General features: G+C 44.6%; 1 protein-coding gene across 1 annotated transcript in view; it reads left to right on the forward strand.

Annotated features, from left to right (window-relative positions):
* The window catches only part of LOC119450369 (uncharacterized), a 66,359-nt gene extending 50,005 nt beyond the window's left edge, over positions 1 to 16,354 (forward strand). Inside the window, 5 exon segments of the mRNA XM_049666486.1 lie at positions 1,129 to 1,308; positions 1,969 to 2,097; positions 3,267 to 3,400; positions 7,250 to 7,389; positions 10,941 to 16,354. Coding sequence (XP_049522443.1) covers positions 1,129 to 1,308; positions 1,969 to 2,097; positions 3,267 to 3,400; positions 7,250 to 7,389; positions 10,941 to 10,969 — 612 coding nt within the window. The 3' untranslated portion in view covers positions 10,970 to 16,354.
* Positions 16,355 to 25,027: the final 8,673 nt, after the last annotated feature.

Here is a 25,027-nt window from a genome sequence, read left to right on the forward strand (position 1 = left end):
TTGTGCGCGAGAATAAATCAGTGGTGATATCTCCTGGCATAAATGAATTTTACTGAGCTTGCATACTTGAGCTGGAAAGATGAGCCATACAGGCCATATTTGGTGCTTTGGTTCACAGCGCTTCAAATCTTTTACCTGTTTTGTCTGTCAGTCGGTTTGCGTGTGTCACATCATGCAAGTAAAATTATCACTGCTCGCTGAGCCCCTAATATTTATCAGAATGACTTGTAATTGGGCTTGGAAAGGCTTAGTTTGTCAAGTTATGTTTCTCCACTGTGTTCTTTCAAATTTTGTGCATTTTAAGGAGAGAAATTCGGTATTTCATTTGAAAAAATGCTATACATAGCATATAGATGTGAACAGCCCTGGTAAGAAACGGCATTACAACCCACATAGTGACTAGCAACAGTAATTGGTGTAGGCTGGCCCGTACTTTATTGTTGTGGTAAGGCACTGACAACTGCGGCTAGAAAGACCGGCAGAAGATGTGCAAGGCTAGTGAATATTATGGAGTTGTATCAGAGCAATCGGCATTCCTGTGATAACATCTCTTCCTGCTTTTTTTTTTTTTCATTTACATGCCATATGCATACCTGCCAACATTGACAATTTTATCATAAAATGCCTGATCTTTAGAGTTTGTTTACGGTTGTTGTATTGACACCATTAATTTTTTTTATTTTTTTTACCCAGTTTAGGGCAAAACTTATTTAAAAAGGAAACAGTCGGGGACTGAAATTTTAGAGCCCAATTTTTTATTATTCATGCATACCTGCAGCAGCACCACCCTATATAGGAACGACTTATAATGGCAAGTGAAATTTTGGCAGCCATTATGGGAATATCTCATAAATAAACTTAACAATTGGTACGTAATTCCATCTTTAGCTACTACAGGGCCAAGCATACATTCACAGCACCCTACTGAACAGACTGCAGTTTTTTTCAAATAAGCACTCGATACTTTGATAATACTAAACACAACATTTAGTATCTTTCACAAAATTTTTGTATCTTTTGGCTAAGACTATAGTACTTTTTAAATATTAAGATTGGTAAGACTGCATATGAGAGCTCTTGAGTTCCTTCATTGGCCTCATTAGTACAACCAATTGACTGTGTACGCAGAAGCCAGCTCAGGACAGTTCAAGCTCTGAAGGCAGAAGCGCGAGTTCGTCGTCGTCGGCGGAGAGCATGTCTAGTGGCCAGCGCACGCCAGTCAAGAACGAGTCTCGTCGCAACAAGCGCCGCCACTACACCATCTCTGGGAGCCATCCTTTCCTGGAGCAGCATTCACCGCCTAAAATGGTTAACACCTTCATCTCTTGCTGCGCTCTCAAGTGATTCTCTTTTTTTTTTTTTTCTTCAGGGAGTGTGGTGTGAATGTCTCCCATTTATCTGGGTGATAATCTTTTATTCACTTGAGAGCATGCACATATTTTTCAATGGCCACTGTGCACACATGTGCGTGGTGTGTGTACATTCTTACTTAGCTTTTCTAGAATACTGAAAACGTAGCTTTTATCATCAGAGGAGGCTTGTAAGCAAGAAGATAAGCAAAATACTGGTGGCGATGCCCCATTGAATTTTCAGCACCAGCTTGCTGGGAAGTCGTGGGATTTTCATGGCATCTCTTTCTGTGTAATTAGTTCTGTATTGGTAATGGGGGAATATTTCCTGTTCTAAATGAGCCTCAACCGAAGAAGTTTGAATAACTTAATCTGCGGTACATTGGCTCAAATATGAAAAAAATGTAGAACATACTTTGAAATTTGTGACACACGCTAACATAAAGGAACTGTGGTTTTAATGCTAACTTTGAAAAAGAAGAGCTTGACGTTTATTTTCTCCTCTGGCAATCAACATTTTTCCCAATAGAGTCTTGAAAGAACACTTCACCAGTTCAAATTGTTTTAGTGTTTCTTATTAGTCCCCCTTTGACCCAGTTTGTGTACATTGCTGGCGCAGCCCGCTGGCCTGCGGTCACGGGATGACATGGACATGGAGCGATGCCTGAGGACAGTCAACACGCCAGACATTGTGCGCTCTACTATCAAAAAGTCCGAAGTCTTCGACGAACAGACCATCGATATGCAGGTGGGCATTGTAGGCTTTCTGTCTGGCGCAGGCCTTATTATTCCCACGTCATACGAAGTTGAATCATATGTGGCAGTCGTTCAAAAAAATTTTACTGTAACACTGCAACTGGTGCAAGCTAGTGTCCGCATTTCAGGCAGACCCTGCTGCGAATCTAATGCACATCGTTCTGTGAGTCAGTGTTGAGCTGTGTGTAATGGGGAGAGGGGGTTGGAGGACGGGCACTACATCAGGCTTTCTTGGCTGTTACACCGATATCCTCGACTGCTGTGTACTGGTTTTCTTAACAAGGATGAAGATGAAAACGAAATATAGTTTGTTTACAAGTATACATCAATGTCTATATTTTTAGTACATTGCTGATTTACCACTGTTTCGAAAAAAATCATTTCAATTTTCAAATCTGATTGCATTTTTGTGCTGATATTTTTTGCAATACCTGAATGTTGATGCAAGGTGCACTTTAACAGTCAAAGATACTCACATATTTGCCAAAAAAGCATTAGCATAAGTTTACCAACATGTTATCAATAAAAAAAGGTGTCTCCTCGGCATGGTCTTTCTGTAAAATGGAAGACTTGCCAGTTTGATGATAATTGCCAACAGCTGAAATGATGTAGAAAGTGCACTTTTACAACAGCTGCCAGTGTGGGCAAATCTTTTTGTTCAAATTCATCATGGTGAAGGAAGCACTGGATCACTTGACATATAATAACCCACCAGAAATCTATGATTTTATGTATGAAATTATGTATAGCACTTAAATTTTTTCCATGACAAAACCCTGAATAATGGCCGATTGCGAGAAGTTTGCAAAGTTAGTGTCATAATTCAGCAGCTGTCAGATTTTGTAGCATATTTTCTTGCGTTTGATAGCTTTACCGATGCATGAGGTTTGAGGACAAATGTTTTCTGCAGTCAGACCTTGATACATAATGAAGTTTTTCTTTTTGACCAAGAACTTCGTTATAGTATTGAGGACTTTCTTGAGTCAACATCTCTAGTTTCTGCAGTCAATAAATTTGGCTTCTTTCTTTAGATTTTTCTTCTGAAAGTTTTCTTTCATTCTACCCAGTTATTTGTGCATTTTTTTTACTCCCATGTTCAAAAAGTCTGTCAATAAGTGGGCTTTATTTCTTTATACCATTGTTCTGTTTCTTTGCTTATAGATTGGCCTGCCTCAGAAGATTCTCATTCCTGAGCGGTACATTGAGGTCGAGTCCGAGAATGTGTCCGCTGTGGAGCAGCTTCGAAGAAGCCTGAAAGCGGCCAACATTCGCAAGATGCTGACAGAAACTGTCGGGTATTTACTTCCTTTATTTAATGTCCATCCTTAGGGCTAGCACTCGGCATATTGCAGCTGCACTCTTGCTATGTCAATTTAAACAGGCGCTTTTGCTGCATGTGTGTCTTGCACAGGTGACAAGTGGCACTCATGCGTCACCTGTCACCAACATGCATTTTCTTGAATTAATCGATACAGTCGCCAACCGATAAATAGGGACACCAATAATTCGGACATGCTTGATTATTTGGACAGCTCCGCGGCATTACCACTAGCCCAGTACACTTAATGTACAAGGTCGACCAAAATTTTGGACACCATACAGCGTGCTGTACGATAATTCAGACCCGACTGCACGACTGTCTGCTAATTTGGGCACCGAGTCTAATGAATTCAGCCACCGGGTCGCCGGCATTGTTGTTGCCCATGTTGCCGGCAGCTCCTTGAAACCGAAAATAGCGAAACTTAGTCTATCTAGTAATCACCAATGAAGATTCGGTGCACACATTGACTCTGTAATGACAGCCTGTAATGACAGCCTGAAAAGGAATAGCATAAAAGGCATTGCTAGAAAATCATGGCCACGGAATGTCTAGACCGAAGGCAAGCATATGTGCGCACAGCAATGCGTTGACAAACCTTGGCATTATTCTTGGACGATGACTTTTGAAGATGCTGTCATTTTCTCTTTAGTTCGTGGGACTAGTATCGGATGCGTAGACAGGCGGCAGTGCTTCCGAACTGTGATAAGGTAGATTACTTAGCGCTGTGCTATGAATGCCATTGCTTATAGACGCTGGTTCGTCTTGCGTTAGCCATTGAAGGTATCCCCGAGAGGGATTATCTAAAAATAGGGCAGACTTTTTTTTGACCACTTGTGGCATAATGTCACTTAATTTCGTGCTTATCCTTTTTGACAGTCCTCGTCGAGTCCAAATTTCAAGCTCAAAATTAGCTTTTTTCGTGGTTAGAGATGTGTGGAGGCCACCAGTTGGGGCCTCTGAGCATGGTAAATTTAAGCAAAATGTTGAAATGGCTTATGTTTAATCAGAAGCATAGGAGGTATAGATTGCGTACAAAACTGTCTGAGAATTCTTGGTCGCACTGTTTGTTAAATCACTCAGCTGCCGTCTTGATAACCACTTGACATGACAGATAGGTGATATGACTTGACAGTCACCTGACAGCTAGCCACTTGATGTGAAATGGGCAATGTTCCCACGCATTGAATTGTTTTTCATGTCCACTTCCTTTGGTTTATACAAGCCATGTGCGCTGTATGTGTTTACTCTTGAAAATCATTGACACTGTTCCGTAGTTAACATAGAGTATTGGCAACAACAAACAGTCGCAAAGAAAGTACAGATGGGGTAAAGGAAAGGGCCCCATAGTCTATCCTTTCTCTCTTTGACTGCATCAGCTGTATCTAGGAAAATCACGCAATGAAAGACCTTACTACAGATAAAGGGAAGATGCAGAACCGAGGGTTTTGATTTTTAGCAATGAAGCCAACGAAAGCATAGGGGAAATTTATTGCAGTTTCCATTTGAAGAGGCCTTGAACCACTTTTTATAAAAGGGGGAAATGCATTTGAAGTTAAAACAGGCTATTTCAGAAATACTTTGCCACGAAAAGTACTTCGAAAAGAACTATCGTCTGCTTAGTGGCCGCCCGCGTAGGAATTAAATTTTGGCCACTCTGTTTATCGGTGTCGCAACCGCCGTGTCTCGCTAATTACTACTAGTTTTGAACACTCGACTAGCCTCGAACCAGGCGAAACTTAAGGTCAGACCACACGTACGCTCACCAGCGCACGCTCACCCCTGGCTGCTCCTGGTTAGACTTCAAAATGTGCTAGTTGAATGTGGCTATTATCCTTCAGTCAAGCTGGGGCAGGACAAAGCCAGTCCACACTACGTAGCACAGAGCCAGACAGGAGCATATGAGCACGAGCACACACTCTAGCCCTGTCGTGCACAATGCAAACGCTGCAGTTGCATGTAGCTGCAGTCTGCTATGTAGCGTAGATACCGCGGCCGCCGTGGGGTGCCGCAACGAGTCCACTGGTTGAGTGCACTGCAACTTACTGAAGACAACCGTGTTTGGTGCGTCGTAGGGGCCAAATTGGAAATAGTGGCGTCCACGTGGACATCCAAAATCAAATTTGAACTGCGCACCACAGTGACGTTCAGTAGGCGGAGCGTTGTGGGCACACCCCACTCCGCTGTAGCCTTCACAGTGCAAGTCATTAAAGAAGGAGACAAAGAACCGCGTAGGGCACGTTTGATTGCCAATAACTATGCTCATACTGAACTCATTGAAGAACGTTTTGTGGCAAAGTATTTCTGAAGTTGTCTAATTTAACTTCAAATGCATTTCTCGACTTCGCTTAAAAGTGGTTCAGGGCTCCTTAAAGTAAGTGTACTTCAAAAAAATTACACCATCTTCCCGTAGGGGAACCCTGAGTCGTATGCGAAGCAGCCATGGGGCCGACGCAAGTTCCCATTAGTTTTCAGATCGACCTGTCGCCGCTGCCGTTTCGTGGCAGCGGCTCGAGCCCTCTTCTCCGCGGCGCTGTCCACGGCGCTGACACTGGCGTTGACGCGGGTGCTGTCCGTGGCACTCATTGTGGCGTTGCGGGAGGAGAATGAGAAGACGAAGTGAATGATGATGAGTGGGCGAAGCACCGGGGGATCATTCGGGCAAAACGCCGGAAGCGTTCTCCGGAAGCTGGCTTCCGGAACCGGAAGTGGAAACGGAAGCGGAAGCCAGCTTCCGGTTCCGGCTTCCGGAAGCCGGAACTTAGCGTACATATACTATACATATACGGAGGAGGATGCGCATGCGCAGTAGGGGTGTGGACGCCGCATGGCGGAGGGAGGGAGGGAGTGACATAGCCCCGACCATAAGCTGTCGCATCTAAAAATTATCACTCAAGACTACCGCCCCAGCATGTGTGGAAAGTGCGAAAACACGTGCAAAGATCGAACTGATAAGCCACCGGAAAACGCACAGATCGTATTGGATACGTGTGTTCGTGCATGCACTTCAGAGCTTTCTTTCTACACGTGAGCACACACGACTTCTCACGCACAACTCCCACGATTTCGCACGAGTCGTAGTATGTTAGTATGTGACAGGGGATGTGCGAGGAGGCATTGGGTCATGCCGATGCTGCTGGCTGCCACCTCAGAGGAGGACGACGCCATAGATGCTGCCGAACCTGTACCTATGTTTGCGGATGTGCTACGTAGTGTCAACAATATTCGGAGATTTGTCTGTGCAGGCGATGCCGTAGGTGACCTCATTGCGAATTTGCTGCGCTCAAAATAAAGCTCTTGCTGTGTGACTCAAAGAAAATCTATAAGAAGCTGCCAGATATTTTTTTTAAGAGTGTAGGTGAGAAAAAAATGTTCTGGCATGCTGGCGGGTGCAGATCACAATACACAGTATGCTAAATCCGTCCATAAAGCGTGATTGGCACCTGCACTGCAGTATTCTTTTCTCATTAACTTTTTCTGAAATTTTGGTTTCTGAGTTTTGCAGAGTATTAGCCTATAGTTGAAATTGAAGCTCCTCGCAATTTTGTCGCACGAAGCTATTTAGATGTAATTTTTGTTTGTCGGGTTATATGACACCCGGGTTATACGAAGTTCTTGCGCGGTCTTCAGGAAGTCGTATAATTAGAGTTCCACTGTAGTTTTAAAAGAAGACTTCATCAGTGTAAACTTACTTAGTGTATCTTTTTTAGTGTCCCTTTAAAGCTGAGACTCGGGAAGTTGGGATACCAACTGTCCAACAGTGTGTTCGTGACTGTGTGAGTACATGGCCGTTGCTCTGTGGTGCTTGTCGCCGCTGCCCGGGCAGGTACGAGGACCTTGGTGCCCGAGGCTCTGTGGAAGCGTTGCGGTCCAAGGTGGGTGAGGAAAAGAGGCGCCGGGCGCACCTGCTGGCGCTCAGCCACACCATCGCGAAGGAGGTCATGGAGCGAAGTAAGATGGTTGCAGGTGAGTACACAGCTCTGTTGCCGCTTGCTTAGCACATAAAATAATACATATAACTTGAATAAGCTTTTGCAATGACAGCTCCTTACAAAAGGACATGTCATCGCCCACCTACACGGTCAGAATCGGATAAATACGGTAGCTTGTTCCTTGATCTTCATGTGACTGCAACCTATAAATTTCCTAGTACCATCTTTTGCGTTTGAATGAAAGTAATGCACTTGAAACAAGCCATGGCACTGCAGCAAAAAGCAGTGAGCCCTTCTTGTAATTTCTTTACGTGGCTCAGCTGTGTGGGAGGGAAAGAGTGAAATCGTGTATTCTTCTGATGTGTTAGAGAGAACTAAAACAAAGGATTGCAGGTGCTCCCTTTTCCACTTCCACAAAGCTCTGCTTACTATATACAGTAAAAGCTCGTTAATTCGAACTTCGCGGGGACGCCCAATGAGTTCAAATTAAACCGAAATTCGAGCTAACGAAATTCATTGAAAAAACAGCAGGAATTGAGACCGGGTTGTTGGAAAATCACTCAAAATATTTACTTGCGAAAATAATCCGTGATCACTGTCTGTTTCTCTTCTTTGAATGCGATCGCCATAGCCTTGTTTTCCAACGCGCGAACGTGGCAGAAAGCATCCTCTGCGTCTTCCTCGAAGCTGAAGAATAGACGCGCGACACGCATAGCCTCCATTAGTTCCAAAGCTGAGGGCCGCGTGGGTGCATCATCCTCTTCGTCATCCGCACCTACATCGACGACGGGCGCTTCTCCACCAGTCACCTGCGCAATGATATCATCGTCGGTGATTGTGCCGCAGACCGCTGCACAGCGATCTGCATCGACGTAGTCGTCGAAGGTCACGTCCTCCAGCGCATCCCGCAATCCGGCAGGAATGACCACGGCCTCGCGCTCGTCGGGCTCGCAAGCTGTGCCCTCATTGGTCACACAAAAGCCACTGTGGCGGAAGCAATTGGCAACAGTTGTTGCCGTGACCTGATCCCAGGCCCGCACCAACATATGCAAGGCCGTGAGCAGCGTCACATCGTAGCGACACGGCACTGAACGACTTCATAGCTCTGACGTACACGAGGCCTAGCGACTGAATGTGCGGCACACAAAGGACACGGAGACTACGCAGACACGTCCGGCACGAACTATCACACGATGCGAAGAGCGAGCGCAATGACGACAGTGACGCCGCTGCGCTCGCGCCATCTATCGTTGAGCCTTGAAAGCTTGCGGCGGCAGTATAAAATACCACCACGCAGCGGCGCGCAGTTCGAATTATCGATAGAGGAGCCGATGCGCGCGTGAACTAACGAGTTGGTTAACCCATAGACGCCTATATATTGTGGCCGGACCATGACCATCAGTTCGAATTAACCCGAAAGTTCGAATTAATGAGGTGCGAATTAACGAGCTTTCACTGTACTAATAAAAGGTTTCTTTTTTAATAATTTTTGTCTTGTCACTTGTGAATTTCTCCAGTTGCTTGTGTCGTGGTGCTTTGGGGTTCTTGGCATTTGTGTTTTGGTTCCGTATGATGCTCCTTTGATGTAGTTAATGTGGTCACCTTTATAGCTCATTTTTATACAGTAGAATTTCAAGGCGGCTGGTGCTGGTAGTGCATTCACTTATACTCATAGCTCTTGTCTGTGAAGGACAACCCTAAGGTCATTCTCACCATTGCTTAGCACAATGTAGCATTCACTGTAGTAACATTGTAATCTGTCGTGGAAAAATTAATAATTGTAATCATGATGGCAGCCAGGTTTTAGGTTTCCCTGGATGCATTAAACATACTTTTAATTCAAGTTAGCTGAATTTTAAAATTTATTCGTCGGATGAAATATTCTTCTTGTATAATAGTACGTGTACAGTAGAACCTCGTTGATACGATCTCATTTTGTACTATTTCCCTGCACCAATGTGCATGTCGAAAATGCAATAAATGACCCAATACAGTTACGCTTCTTTATTACTGGCTGATACGTCAAAACTCCCACCAAAATGCTCTGCCTGAAGAAGCTGCTGACCCAGGCCGAATTCAAGGAGCGTGATCGTAGGCTATCAGTAGCTCAGGCCGTATCAAATTGGCACGTGGCACTGACGTACGGGCACTGGGGTTCCAGCACGAAATTTGAAAAACATAATTTTGACCTTCATTTTCAATTTTAATAATCAACCCATTGCCACGAAATTAGCAAAAATATAGTTTTTCATAATACTTTCTAAATCTAAACTGATTTAAAGCTAGTTACAAATATAGGCCCAAGTACTTCTTTCTGAGCCCCTGCAGCCCTGCTGCATTTTACTTAAGAGTGAGACCAGTGAATGAAGTGCAAGAAGTCTGGCATGGGCATGACTTTTGTTTTTGCTTGTGCATGTTTTATGTGTTAATGTGCGAATGCAATGCAGTCGACTCACATCAGTCCACATGGCTAAGGAAACTCGAAATGAATTTGCAGCACAATTCTACTCAGTCTACTGCTATGCAACACATTTCAGACATGATTATTTTCATTACTGCTCTTGGTCATGAAGTGTTATGTTGAAAATCTTGGACAAGACAAGTTTTGTCTCCGTCCTCATATCTTGTGCTGTTCGCACACTTTCTAAGATTAATTACCGTGAGTTGAATGTACACTTGCGTTCTATAAAAGATGTACAGAGTATGGTGCCTTGTTATGCACTGCAAGCATACATTTCAGCTATTTATTACACCTAAAGGTTGCACTGGTTTGCATAAAAAGCATGGATTTCCTCTCCTGCCTCCTTGTCAATCACATCTTGGGGCTCATGCAGTGAGTTGGTTTGTTTTGGAGTTGAACCTTGTTTTAGTGAAGCAGCTTTAGGTGTCGTGTTGAGGCACCATTATACTATTTGACATTTATATAAAAATAGATACAAGGGCTGGGGTGGAAACATCCGTGAATTGCGCTTGTGCAAAAGTCGCTGAAGCGCAAGTAATGGCACGATGTAGAAATAGGAGCCCAGGTTATCAAACTCAAGCCCGACTATAAGTGGTGCTAGATTGAGTCTTGCATTTGTGGCTCCATCACCAAAGCTGCCATTGAAAATAAATGTTGGCCAGTTAAACTTTACCTTCAATTTATTGTGTTTAATATAAAGCTGTTGTGTAAAGATGTGTTATAATCATCCTGGTGTCATTGCAGGACAAAGCCTCTCCCAGAGATTTCCAATAGCAGCCGTTTCCTTGTGACAACTAAACCCCCGTCTATGCCTGCAAATTTCCAGAAGGTTTAGGGTCGTAGTATCACAAATAACTGTTCATTATAATAAGGTTCAACTCTATTTACATAGTGCAGTTTTGCAAAGCTTTATTGCGAGCTACTGTTGAAATGCTCTGATATACATATGGGGATGAACAAAACACACCTATGCATGGAACCATTATCCTTCAGTTTCAAGTTGGTGCACTTGTTTTTTTTTTGTTTTTTTTGTTTTTTTTTCTTGTACATATTATTTGTGTTTTTTGTGACGAGACACTGAGAGCAACCTGCATGCGTGTCCTGCATTTTCTCTTACGTTTCAGCGCACGTGTCCTACCAGGAAAACACATAGTAATGTGTTCCTCTGTGACTCCCTTTCCCGTGCCTCCTGCATAAACACACACGCACATGCAGTCTTGGGAGTCACACCCGATTTCTGTGCCTTTGCCGTCCACACGCCACCTCTGCATCTCTCATCACATCAGCTTGCACCTAGCAAACTTGAGGGCGGGGTTATTGCTTTCAGTATTTGTGGGCTACTTTTTTTTTTTTTTACTTCAGTTTGTATCTTGTTCGTGTTCTGAAAATGTCAGTTTTGCGCTTACGTGTTTTTTGTTCATGTTGCATCCTGTGTGCAACGCATTCCCACCTGAAGAATGTATTAGTGAAGGCACACACTATTGCGTCACTGCTAAGCCGCTATTCATTTTATTTGCATATCACCCTGCCATGAATGTTCATTTGCATTGCATCCCGCCTGCGACGTCGACCCACCTTGAAAACATACTGTTTGTAGTGCAGTGATGTTCTCTCTTGTTGCTCTCTTGCTGCGTCTGTTGTTTTTTTCTTTTTTTTTGGCACCCTTTGTGCCAACCTGTTCTGTCCCTTTCTCGCATCACATTTCAGCATTGTGTAGTTACTTTCGTTGACTGTGGGGCCTATGTCGATGCATTTAGAGGGCTAGCTTTATTTGATGGACATTTTATGTTCTTGGACACACCCCTTTTGCTTTATTTTGTTCGTTTAATCGCAAACTGGGCTGATGCAAGTTTTTTCATTATTCGTCTTTTCGTGATATCTTGAGTTTTGATGGGGTCGCTACTCAGCTGTAGGAGGTGCACCTACGTGTGTAATAACTTACAGGTTTGCTTTCGACGTGAGGTGAAATGCAGGCTAGCTTTTACTTTCGTTAATGCTCAAGAATTTGAAGGTCGTACCACAAGTGATGGAATACTACTAAGGTGCTCATGGCTCAGCGTACTTACAACAAAGATTTCTGCAGTGTTATGATTTATGTTTCTTTTTTTTTTTCGTCTTTTTGTGTACTGTTGCAATGGCAACTTGTCATCTGTTGTGCTTTTCTCTTTTGATAATTTCACAGAGCTGTGCATTTCATACGAAATCATATTTCTTATGGTTGGTAGCTAGCTGGCTTAGTACTTAACTGCCATTTTTTAGCCATGTACCTTCCAGTACTCCGCAACATATGGCATTCTAAACCTAGTGCTTATACGTGAAAGCTAAGCTGATGCTTAAATTATTTTATTCTAAATGACCTGTGCTATTGTATGTGCAATTGCGGAGTAGGGGATCGCAATTTTTTTTTTTTTTTCCCTAGTGTATTGTGGGGCCTGTGCAACGCTGCTATAAGTACTAAACTGCTGCTCAGACAACTCCATGGCTTTTTTATATAGATACATATATTCATGTATTTCATGTAAGTTTTACAAACGAGAACGGGTGAAAATTAGAGCGCGCTACTTAGTATTCTTTTTTTATCGCACATTTACACTTTTACGTTCTTAATGTTTTTACTTTTTTGTGACGAGAGCAGCTAGACCTCTTGTTTCTTTTTTATTCGGATCTTTGCGTGTGTTTCTGGATTTTCACGACAGCAGTTGTCTGTCAACTATTCAGTGCATTCTTAAAATTTTTGTTCCTACTCACGCGCACTTCTGTCCTACAGTAATAATAGCCACCAACTGGAATGAACTTCTTTGGTTCACTTTGAGCAGTTGATGTTTTCCTCTTAGCCACGCTTGCATTGAGAGGAGCACAACCTATGTTCCAGACCTATTTTAAAAATGTATTCCCACTAAGATTCATGCCCAGTTTCACGGGGCATGAAGTCCCTTGTCCTTAATAAATCAATGAAATTTTATTTCAATATCAAATATACATCGTGTTGGACGCAAACAAAAAGCCATTCATCAGGCTTGATTAGGTCTGCAACCCCATACATGGCAAGTAGCAAAAGAAAGATCTAAAACTAAAAGTTAAGTAATTAACAATTAAATACACAGGAGTTTGCTATTGCAATAATAGAAAGGCAGAAGCCTAAACCGGAATAAGTAAAGCATATCGAGTTAAATAACTAAATCATAAAACATAATAACATGCCTAGAGTGATGCCGAATTTAAGTGCTGAAATACTGATAAAATAATTACTATGTACAGCGTGAAAGCAACAAAAATGTGAAATACGAAACAATGCAAATGCACTGTGAAGCAACAGCTCGAGAGCAATACATACCGAGGCATTCGTTGGTATAGAAACCCATAAAAATCCAAATGTTTGCACTTGACCAAATCGGATTATTGGATTCAACTTAGGTGTTTTTTTTTTTTTATCAGACAGATGCAAAGTGTGCTTTAAGTGAACATTAAAGAATACTACCAGGTACATGAAATTAATCGAAGCATGCCCGCCACCACTACACTATGCCGTCTCAGCCTGTGAGTGGGTTTGCCGCGATAAGTCCCATAATTTGTATTCCATTTTCCTTCTTTATTCTATTCTACTTGGTGCTGTCCTCTTCAATAACACTTGTACATACATGCACAACATATTGAGAGAAATAGTCCAACCTGCAACATTCCTTTACCGTATTTTTGTGTGTGTTGCCCGCACCAGGAATTTGTAATGTTTAAAAAGTACACATTGGGTTAGCAAATTCTTCCCTGCTGTGTTTCTTCATGGCATCATGCTTTGCGTCACCCCACAGCTTTCCAAGAATAGCTTCAATAATAATGCAGCTTCAATAATGACTGAATATGTAAAATTGTTTTCTTCTAGCTTTCCACTTTTTTTTTATATGCAGTTATGTGGAGTTAGTGACAGGTTAAATGTGTGGAAATTATAAGCGTGCTTATTCTACTATGGTGACTATTATCATTGTAGGACGAAAGTACTTCTCAGAAGGTGCAAGGTGTTGTTGACAGCGTAGCTACTTTGTCTTACGAGTGTGGCTGAGAGAGCTGGGGAGTACAGTAGAATGTCTTGGATGCACCTTGGGGAAAGGAAATAAAAAGTGATTAAAACATCGGTCGTGCCACCAATAAATCTCTTCACAATATATATCAATTCTTTATTTTAGACCATACAGAATCTTCAAAAATAGCCAGTGGTAGATAGCACAATTCGAGTCTTTAAGCTGGATTTCTCGTAGAGGTGGACATAATTTGCACTAGAAATCAAAATGCATAATCAACTAGCTTAACAAACTGGTGTCATCCTGCGAATTTTTTCCAAGTGGATCCGGCTTGACAACTAGCGGGCTACAATTCATCAGTTGCTATGTGCCATAAAGATATGTAGTTAAAAAATTAATTAGTGATAGATTGTTAACTAGTTTATTATGCATTTCGATTTCTCATACAAGTAATGTCTGCTTCTTCAAGTAATCCAGCTTGTAAACAGGAATTTTTCTATCTGTCACAGTCAATATTTAAAAATTATATAGGGCTAGAAAAAAACACCTGGTATATCGCCCAAGAAAACTGTGGTCCATATAAGGTACTTTTAAAGTGGCCTTGCCGAATCACACGAGTGAGGAATACGTCTACAGTGTCTATGAAGTTCTGCTGTAATTCCCAGAGCATGGCCTCACAATGTTGGTGTAAGATATGCTGCACTTTGAGTTTGTGCAAGTTTGTTGTGCTAATGTTTTGGTGTATTGTAATAACACTTTTGTGAATCATTTCTGTGTCCTTATTTGGTTGTTTGTCAGTGTTCCCATTTGTATTGTTTCTTTATTTTGCTTGTATTAACAAGCTATTTTTTGCTCAGGCTTGGTTGTGCTGGTTTATGGTGGCATTTTGAAATGATAGGGCAGTGACATACCAAGCAAGCATTGTGCTTCAAACTGTTCTGCAAGATAAGCAAGAAGGCATGTCATATGATTGGTAGTTGGGGCTAACCATTATTCATAATTTGTGATAAGTGCTTTCTGCGTTTTTTGTTTACTTATGCTTACTGCCTTATTTGAAATAGCTTTTAAAATTCGCTATTACGACTACAATAACGGGGCTACTGTTAGGAGAACTGTGTTTGCATCAGTAGTACGAATGTTTAAATATGAGAGCAGCCAATGGGTGTGCAATTGCAGATCGCAGTCTAGATCTGTTAGTGTAGTAATGTATTATTATGGTGCCTCCTAATATATTAATTAAGGAGTCCGAAACTTTTCCCAACATACAGAAGATATTTCATCAAAGGGATCATTTCTGCATGGTTAACAATGATTTTAGAATTAGGATATTTGCATTACACTGAGTAGTAATTGGCACAGTGTAAATAGAATTTGAGCATTCAATTGCATACTGTGCAGCCACAGTTCTATTAAGACTTAGTAATTGGTTAACTGTCTGGTTTCCTTTAGGTTAATGATATCTTCCACAGAATCTCAGCCTTAAATGTTGCAGGAGGGGAGACAAAAAACATGCTTTTTTTTGTGTGTGTGTGTGTGTATCGAACAGGTGGTTGAAGCAAAACCTAGAATATGGAATACTTCTTGCAGCCCACATCAAATTTCACAATGCAGCAACATAGCCATTCATTGTTGGCTACTGTTAAAATGCTGGTTGTTGCACACCAGTTTGTTCCACATGCTTGTAAGGTGGCTAAGCACTTTGAAGCTCCAAATTTTCAGGGATCAACAGTTGCCATGTGACCTTGAAGCTCTCTTTGTTAAATGTAATTGGCATTGTCTTCACCATCAAAGACAATGGCGCATACAGGCCAGACGCCTCACAAGGTGTCCACTTTATACATGTAAATTTTGTTTCCCATGACTGTTATCAGTATTTTTGTGATATCTGCCTATTTGTATGACTTTGCCCTAGACGTTCACACCACTGCAGCTTTTATATCTTTTAATCGCCAATGACCCGGTCACATTTTTGCATGCGCGGCTACTAACAAGGAGGTTATCGTTGTTGCTTTGCACTTTGCTTTACTTTAGTGGTTATGGTTATGACTTGTCATGACACATTCTCAAAAGTGCCGTCAAGTCCTTTGCTTGAAAAAGTAGTCATGGCATTGGTTAATCATCATACAGTACTACAACCTTCAGCTGTTTCTGATTTCTAAACAGTTACCAAGTGCAATGTTCCTGCTATGTCTGGTGTGGTACAAAAATAGGCTGTACCTGGCATAGTATTCTTGTCACATCGATGCATTCAAAATACAACAGCTTTCATGATCAGGGAGCGTAATTGAGTCTAGTGTTGATTTTAGTGTATTTGCACAGTATGATACTTATTAACAGATGAACAGTAAAGGGATCTTTTGAAAGAACTTGCCATTGAATACAATCATCATAGTTTTATATTAACTTCAGTGAAACAAAACAAAAGTGAAGCAAAGTGCAGCTCTTGTAGCTCGAGTGCGAGTTTTCTAATGGCTGTGACTGTGTGTGAAAGGCTTATGTGATTAATAAAGACCCATCCATTTTTATATGTCTGTGTGAACATAATTCAGCTTCTGTAGGGCACACTTGCAGCATTAATTAAAACTTCGTGTCGCTACTGCATTCCTTCCACAAAAGTTGGCTGTTGGCCAAGAAAGCTCGTGCTGTTGTAAATGGGGAAGGAAGATAGACGTACGCATTGGTTTGTTAAATAGCTGCACAAAAATTCTGTGATCATCTGTCATTCACACAGTTAGAAGTGTTCATGAATGACTTGGGGTAATCTGCTCTCACAGTAGGCCTAGAGCATACGTGCCGACTTTTATGATTTTATCGTAAAATGTGGGATTTCTAGTGCTTGTTTATGATTGTCATATTGACACTCATTTTTCGATTCCTCATTTGCGTTATTCAAGAGCAAAGTTTATTCCAGAAAATTACAAATAGAGTTGCTGACCAATTTCTGATTGCCAGATTTATTTGGACCCATTAGTTATGTGGACCTATTCATGTGGCAGCACCAAATTATAGAACAAATGTGTAATAGCAACTGAAATTCCTTTACTTTATTTAGTACCCAAACACTCTCTTCAAAACAAACCGCCCACTACAAATAGGGAACGAGCACGATGGTAAAATAAGACCGTAATACTCCCACTAACTGGGACCTAAGTTATGCATGTAAGTTTTCTAATGCATAACTAAGTGTAACTTGTGTATTTGGTTACGTCATTATATTCAGTGCATAAGTGTCAATGAGACAACTGTAGGACATCCTGAAAAATTCCCGATCCAGCCTTCTGTTACCTGTGGCGCAGTTTTCCCATTTAATTTCTGGGATATTTTGGGATGGGAAAACGGCATTGCGGTAGCATCGCAAGATTAATGCAAGTGAAGTGGCTTCCTATCCCACTTGCGGCCAGTTCATTTTGATCCACTTTCATTTCCATTTATTTATTTATTTAATTCAATGAAAAAAAATTAATTTCCCCTATGCTGTCCTTGTGTCATTGTTGGCTTCTCATGATTTGACTAATAGTCGGGCCTCGGTTTCTTCTCGTATATATATATATATATATATATATATATATTACCTCCAGTAAGTTTATGAGGTAGATGTCCAGAACCATACCATTTATCATTATAATATGTCGCCTACAGCTAACGCAGCTCACGACAGGCAATCGAATGCATTTGTGCAAACTCGCCTGTGCCTTGCCCCTACCTATGGCACATAATTTTTCTAGTGAGCGCATGCTCCAGAATAATCAAGCTCAAAATTTGACACTCCTTGTTTGCATTGCCCCGAGGGTGACCCATGCAACCGGGTGGTAAGCGAATAAACGCGGCGTCCGCTTTGCTCAGCGCAATCCCTGCTTGAACATTTTGCGGATAGCTGGTGCGGCATTCTCGGACAATCACTTTCAAAGATATCACTTTCACGAGATTTCACGTGACTCGGTACCCTATACATTGTCATCTACGGGTTCCTGGCACTGTGCGAAGAACGCTGTCGGTTGTAGGCGCCGATGTGTCCGCCTCCAAATCGCGTGAAATCTCGCGAAAGTGATCGTATCCCCGAATGCGACTGTACGACAATCATTAACAATGAAATTAAGGCAGGGAGTTTAACCAGGACTGAACCCGTTTGGATACAACTAACCCCAGCCAAAGTGAGTAACACAATATACAATTAACCGATTAGCACAGATGGTCTTCGTAGCAATGCGGCCCCGACAACAGCTTGGACATCGCTTTGCTTCGGGCGACGCCCACGCCGCGAATACGCTCGAAATACACACTCCATGTAGCTACAGAGCTGAGGCATCGTTGCGATACGGCGTCGGTCTACATCCGCCTGCCTAAGTCACATTCATTTACGTCTATTTTAGAGCGCAGCTCTTAGGCGCCCGTTCCTGCGTTGAGCGTCCCTCGGCGTAACCGAGCGAACGAGCACAGCGAAAGATGAAAGCAAACGCAGAGCGCAGCGGAGATGAAAGGCGGCGATAGAGAAGAAAGCGTGAGGTGGAAAGTGGAGGAGGGTGCTGCGGAAGCATGAGGAGGAGAGTATGGCATAAGGCTGAGGAGGAAAGCGGAGTGCTGCACGAGACGTGCTCAACGGTGGCGACCAGGCATGTGGCGAGCGCACCCACCGATACCATATATGGAAACAAAGCGCTGGCGTGGGCTTCGGACTCACTGCGCATGCGCTACTTCGCCTGCGCCGCCGCCGCTAGAGGATGCGCTTCACGCGAGCCACGCGTTCCCGTGTTCACGCTTTCTCTCGGAGCAATGAGCGACGCAACCGGTGGAAATTCTTTGTCTGCCGCTGCTGCTAAACGGGCTGCCCGAGCAGAGGCTCAGCGCCGCCGCCAAGAGGACCCGGTCGCTCACATTCTTTTCCACAATATTTTTTATCGCGAATTCAAAACAGCTGCGCTCAAAATTAGAATTAGGAAGTATCGTTATCGTCGGTGATTTTTTTTTTTTTTTTACCTCGGAGAGCTCCAAAAAGATGCCTACTTCATAGCTCCGCCGACGGAGGCATATTTTTATGATGAAATCTTATGCAATAAATCTTACGGAAATCGTCTCTTATGAAATAATGCAGGCCGATCGGGAATTCTTAAGCCTGTGGTGCCTTAAAATTCAAAACTAATAAGTTAACGAATTTACGCTGACAATTTTTTTTTTCAAGTTAACGTCTGCGGATTGTGTCTACCTTGTTAAATAAAGCTGCACGAAAATGACGTGCCTCGCTCCATAGCCATTTGTTTATCTTTTGAGAAAGCATGTACTCTGAATGTACTGTAGGGTGCCTAAAATAATTAAGGCGGACGAGAAATAGCCATGGCCAGCAGGAATGCGGAATCAACGAAGGTACTGTACATGTGTGTTGGAGGTCAGTGGCCATGCGCCGTAACTTGTCTGTGTTTTCCTTGTCGTGCTGTACGAGTAACAGCGAAGGACGGTGAGCAACCCCAATTTTACGTGTTGCGGAGCTAAACAGGCCAGTCGTCTACTTAGTCATTAGGTGGTATAAACAAATTAAAGAGTGTAACGCTCAGCGAAGAAACGAATATGAGCACGCCACAAAGCTAGGAAGACATACGTGTACATGTCATGGCCCCGTGTGCTTCCGTGAAGGGGAAACTTTTTTTTTTTTCTTTGCTACGTACGTTACAAGCAGCGGCTTAGATTTGCGAACACATTACGGAAACAAATGAAATTTTTGTTGATGTTATATGTTGCCGAAGTAAGATGAAACCGTGCAAAATTTAGCATTACGATTAACTGCAGCTCTAGGAAGAAATGACAGCACCTCCCCCCCCCTCTCTCTCTCTCTCTCGACGTTGAAAAAGAGAGAAAAGAAACAGGGGGGGGGGGGGGGACCACTTGAAGCGGTCTTCTCCCTAGCAGTATCGTTTGTGTGGGGAAGCCTGCATTTACTGTTGCATCCTTTGGCTGCATCGCAGTTTCCGCAGACTTTCCCTCTAAAGCACATGTTCTGACCGCGAAACTGCGTAAAGGTGCTTGTGAGAGGGGCGGCTCTCTTGTGTTCTAGGTGTGCGTACATACGCGTCTCCGCTCGCCTTTCTACCCTTCTCTTTTACCCTCTCTTTTTGTCCCCGTTCCCTCTCTTCCACGGCGCGGCGGGACACCGGGTGGCGCGCAGTGATGGCGACCCTGGAGCGACTGGACCCCGAGGTGCTTCGGCAGGAGGCGCTGCAGAGGGAGCGCGAGGAGCAGGACTCCAGCCCCGAGCAGCCTCTGCCGCTGTACCAGCAGCGGGAGAACTACCTCACGTGATCTATGTACAGCGAACGAGGGTCCAAATGTGCTGTGTCATGCCGAATACGCCGATTGTCGCCGTATCATCGAAGCTATAAGCAGCCGTATATCCGGTCCGTCCTTGGCAGTGAGTGCACGCGGGAACGGCGACTGCTGATGACCGCTCTTCTGCGGCGGAATATTTCAGGTGTTCACCTTTAGCGAGACAGCGTCTGTGTGAGGGGATTGTTGGTGGTGTTTCCTCAAACCATGGCTCGTACCCACGAAGGGGATTGGCAACACCCCCTACCTAGCTTCTTTCTCATTCTCTCCTTTGTTCGCTGGTTGAAGGAGGAACACTGGAGAATTTTTGCAGCTATAACACCCCGCGTTTCCTTTGGGGGTGCGGGAGTGCAGACGTTATTATTAAGGAAAAGAAAAAAAGTGATAATAACGTGGGGTCTGCAGAAACAGAAGAATGCGGTGTGGTGCTGTGTGCACAGTGGCAGCTATGGCTTGAATGGCCGCCCTTAGGTGTGTGGTTGTTTCGAATGTGGGCTTCGAGCTCCGCGACCTGAATGTGATTCAACGCAGATCTTGAAGGGTTGCAGCGCGTATCAGTGGGCATTATGAGAGCACGGTAAGCACAGGCATAACGGGCCCATTCGCTTCTCTCTCCCTCTTCTGTTCTGCCGTGCTGCAATGCTTGCAATGTTTTATGCCAATTCGACCAACAGCAGGGGCCGTGTGCGTATGTACAATCAGTGACAAACGTTTACGGTAAGCAGAGTTGCGAGCAAGGAATGTCTTCATTTCCTTGCGACCTATAGCTATAGGGTACCTGCAGCCTGGAACAACAAATGCGCTGATGTGGTCACGCAAGCTAGTACAAGTATTATTGTGTCATTTACAAGACGCGTGCTGCGCCTGCGTGGTACTGTTGCGATGTGAAAAAACAAAGTGAGAGGTTTTATTTGTTATTCACGCTCCACGAGTTTTTCGGAAACATTTATCGTTCCGTAGATACGATGAAGGTTTCGTTTGTTTCTGGAGTCAGTGATTCTCCTTGTTCAAGTAACGTCCTTGTTCGGGTTTGCTATGATGACGACTTCTCCGTAAGCATCCACACCTGAATGTTAAGCCCAAACCGCATGAGAGCGATTTTGTGCGCGACGAGCGACGAGACGGGCCGTCGCGCGAACAGATCGCTCGTTCTTGTCGCTCGATCGCTCGGTTCTGGAAATGTGGCATTCGTCACTCGTCGAGCCGGAGGTGATATGAGCGACTAGCCAATAGCGCGACGCCGGAACAGGATGTACACCCATGAGCAAAAGTATACGGACCAGGGGTTGCGCGATAAAGCCAATTTTTTTCTCGGCCTTTGAACTTGACTTGAAATTGAGGACTGCAGCCAGGGTGTATGCCAACCGGGAAAACAGGGAATTCTTAGGGATTTGAATATTGTGGAAATACTCAGGGAAAACTCAGGGAATTTGTGCCTCTATCAGGGAAAATTACTAGGGATGGGCGAATATACGGTATTGTCGAATATTCGATCGAATAATACTATATTCGTTATTCGCTTCGATTCGAATCCAGGTATTCGATATTTCCGAGTTATTCGTAGTTCTCAAATAGGCAGCCAAAAGCCACAAAGGACCGGTACACATCTCGGAGGCTATGCTTACGTCATGGCTGCCATACATCAACCATAAATCTCGAAGGCTATACGATTTTGCATTAAACAGCCTCAAATGTGCGACGCAGAAACAGCGTTAGCGCACAACCGAAACGAAGCGGCGGAATTCACATCGCCATAGTCAGCAGCGGAAATCGTACGCGAATGACAGCAACGACAGAACGCTTCGTGCCTATTTGTGCCTTTATTGCGTTTACCGCCGTGCATAACAACGCGTTGGCCGCGCGATTTCATAGTCGCCACCCATCATCGCGTTGATAGCTGCCGCGGTTTCTTTCGCAGCGGTTGCGGCAAAAAGTAGTTTCGTTTTGACTCAATACGCACGTCGGCCTCGTGCCTAAAAAGCTGCGTAGTGGCCATCCATGATCGCATAGATAGCGACCGCGATTTCTTCTGCAGTTGTTGCAGCGAACGGTAGTTTCGTTCTGACTCGGTGCGTGCGTCGGCCGGGTACGAAAAACGCGCGCGCCATGGCGCGAGCGGCAAGTTGCCGCGCGTCAGCGCCTTGCCGCGAAGTCCACCGTGGCAATCGCGTCTCGCCGCGCGGCAGCGCGATATGATCTCGCGCGCTCTCGGAACGCGGAATCACCGTGAGCGAAAAGGGTGCGATCGGACAGCGTCCAGAAATCCCTCCATAGAACCGCGAGAGACGACGATTGTCGATTGATAACGGTTAACCCGGCGCAGAGCGGCGGAGGTCCGGTTGCCATTGGCTCCGTGATGTCACCCGCGTCGCTCTCGGCACCCTCGGCAAGCCGTAGCACCGCAAAGTCGCCGTTAATAATCGCGTCGATAGCGGCCGCAGTTGCGACAAGCAGTTGTTTCGGTTTGACTCGGTGCAAAGCTGTCGAGGATAAAGAGCACCGGCTACATCGCGATGGACGTGCGATCTGTTGGCGGTCAGCTTACTGGAGAAAAAATAATGGGGATATGCGCCCGGTTGCGCAAAGCGTGTCGGAAATGATGGCGCGCGCCGCGGCCGTGCTGCGAAGGAAGTCGCGAGGCCTCGATCGCCGCTGCGAGAGCCAATCAGTCACGAGACGACGAGAATTGCAGCTTCCGCACTGCTTTTGTACAAAATAGCGAAAGGATTTGCTCATCCATTACACTAATAAAATCGTGCTGACGTAGTAAGCATTTGCTTATTGTTTTCTGGATACTCTGATAATTCGGACATTTTATTGCGATAGAAATTATATGGACACTTCAACCGGATTTCTGCCGTCGTCGTCGCCGTCGCCGTCAGGTTCCCTATAGATAAAATCTTCACCGCGCGCCGTATGCCTGAGCGGAAGCGTGCGGGGACGCGCGCTATCACGGAGAGCGAACGCACTCATCTCCCACGCTCAAGCAAGGAAGCAGGAAGCCAGCGCCGGAGGGAGCGGGGGGTGGACGACTCTGCCAACAACTGCGCTCGTCGCTCGTCCGCACCGTCTCTTATCTCCACACGGCTCTGACCTTTATGCGCCGTGCATTCGCCGCTCAGTTTCCGTTGAAGCGATAGACCGCACGTACCTTCGCCCGCGGTGGCGTATGCTTGCTGCCAGCGTTTTGACAGTCGTCGTCTGCAGTCATTCAGTGTGATCTATTCGTGTTTGTTTGTGCGCGCTCACACCACGCTTGTTCATTCAGTTAGTAATAGTCGGGCCACATTTTCCAACGCACGCTACACATGCAATGCTGCCCGGATCGGCAGTGCAGCGCTACAGGTGTGTCCCTTTGCACGCGCTGCCCACGGGAAGCGCTTCTCATCAACACCACCGTTTCACAAGCGCCTTCTCGTGGTCATCGAGTCTCTCTTTATGTCGGTCTACTTACGGCGCAGCACACCTGCTTACTTAATCAGCTCATGTTTACTACAATTCACATTGCTACCAAAGCCGCTCACCTTACTTCGTATGACATTGCTGTGTTGCTATCGCATTCATTGCTTTGCCCTTAGGGCGAAACTGTGACATTTTTTTAATCCCGTGAAATTCGAATTAAGTGTAGTTTTACTGTAATATGTGATATATACTATTCGAACTATTCGGTTCAAAATTATTCGACCAAATCACTATTCGCTTCGAATTCGCTTCTAACCTCAAATCCACTATTCGCCCATCCCTAAAAATTTGCTTTAATTTTATTAAAAGGGAACGAAAGTTGCGGTAACGGAGGGAGGGAGGGGAGGCGACGTTTAGCTGCGGCACCAAATGCGTATTTATATACAAATGTTGTGAGGCAAGAAGGTGGTATTACCACCTCCTCCCTTGTGCGCGCGAATCGCGCGCACAAGGGAGGTAAGCGGGAAGGCGCGCTAGCGCCGAAGGTAGGGGGGGGGGGGGGGCTTGTACTCGGGTAGCAACTGCGTAGTTTGCGCAGCGGCGCGTGCTGTATCTTGATAGCGATCTGCAGATGCGACGACTTCGCGGTCGTCCTGCCGCCCCTTGCGTTGCTGCTCCGTCCTTCTCGCACGGCGCTCGGGAACTCGATCATGAAAAGAACCCGGCACCTCGATATCGCGCACAGAAGCCAGAGCAGTTAAGTCAAGCGCGCTTCGCGTGGCCATAACATCGAATCCGATTTTGACGGCAGTTTTTCGGGGCGGGGGGGGTGGGGAACGTACATATGTCGTACCGTTCTATAAGACGCACCGACGAAAAATTCAGAAAAAAAAACGCGTCTTATACACCGGAAAATACGATACTTGCAAGTATTTCTGAGATCATGCACGACTCAGTTTCTGTGCTTTGTCAATTTGCGTAGCTGTGACGAATATGGACTCTACCACGTGCGCCGTTTCGCGCAGCGGCAAAAAAAAAAAAAAATGGAGGGGGGGTGAAAACTTTTTACCCCCCCCCCCCCCCTCGCGCGGGGTCTCCCGAATTTTCATGTTGCTAGGTTGGCAGGTATATGTGGTAAAGATTTCGGGCGCTGCTCGACGAGTGTCCCGTTCTGATCTCGTCGAAAACCTCCGAGCCGCCCCCAGATGCACCGGCAACTGTCACCAACGCCGTGCGCGTTCGGTGCGAACGCGGGCAAAACACATCGACAACAGTTCTGCGCGTTGCTGGTGCTGCTGCATGTCCAAGCTTATACAGCTGATAAAACTACTATCCTTACTCCGTATAGCTCTCTACTAATTTGCTATCGCAATTGATGTTTCACCTTTCGGGTGAAACTGCGACGTTTTTTTTAACATGCTTACTAAAGAGTGACAGCATCAGGCAACGTGGTCGATGTCAGCCCGTCTTGATGTGAAAGAAAG

The sequence above is a fragment of the Dermacentor silvarum genome, chromosome 4, assembly GCF_013339745.2.
Source record: "Dermacentor silvarum isolate Dsil-2018 chromosome 4, BIME_Dsil_1.4, whole genome shotgun sequence".
Classification (NCBI taxonomy): Eukaryota; Metazoa; Arthropoda; class Arachnida; order Ixodida; family Ixodidae; genus Dermacentor; species Dermacentor silvarum.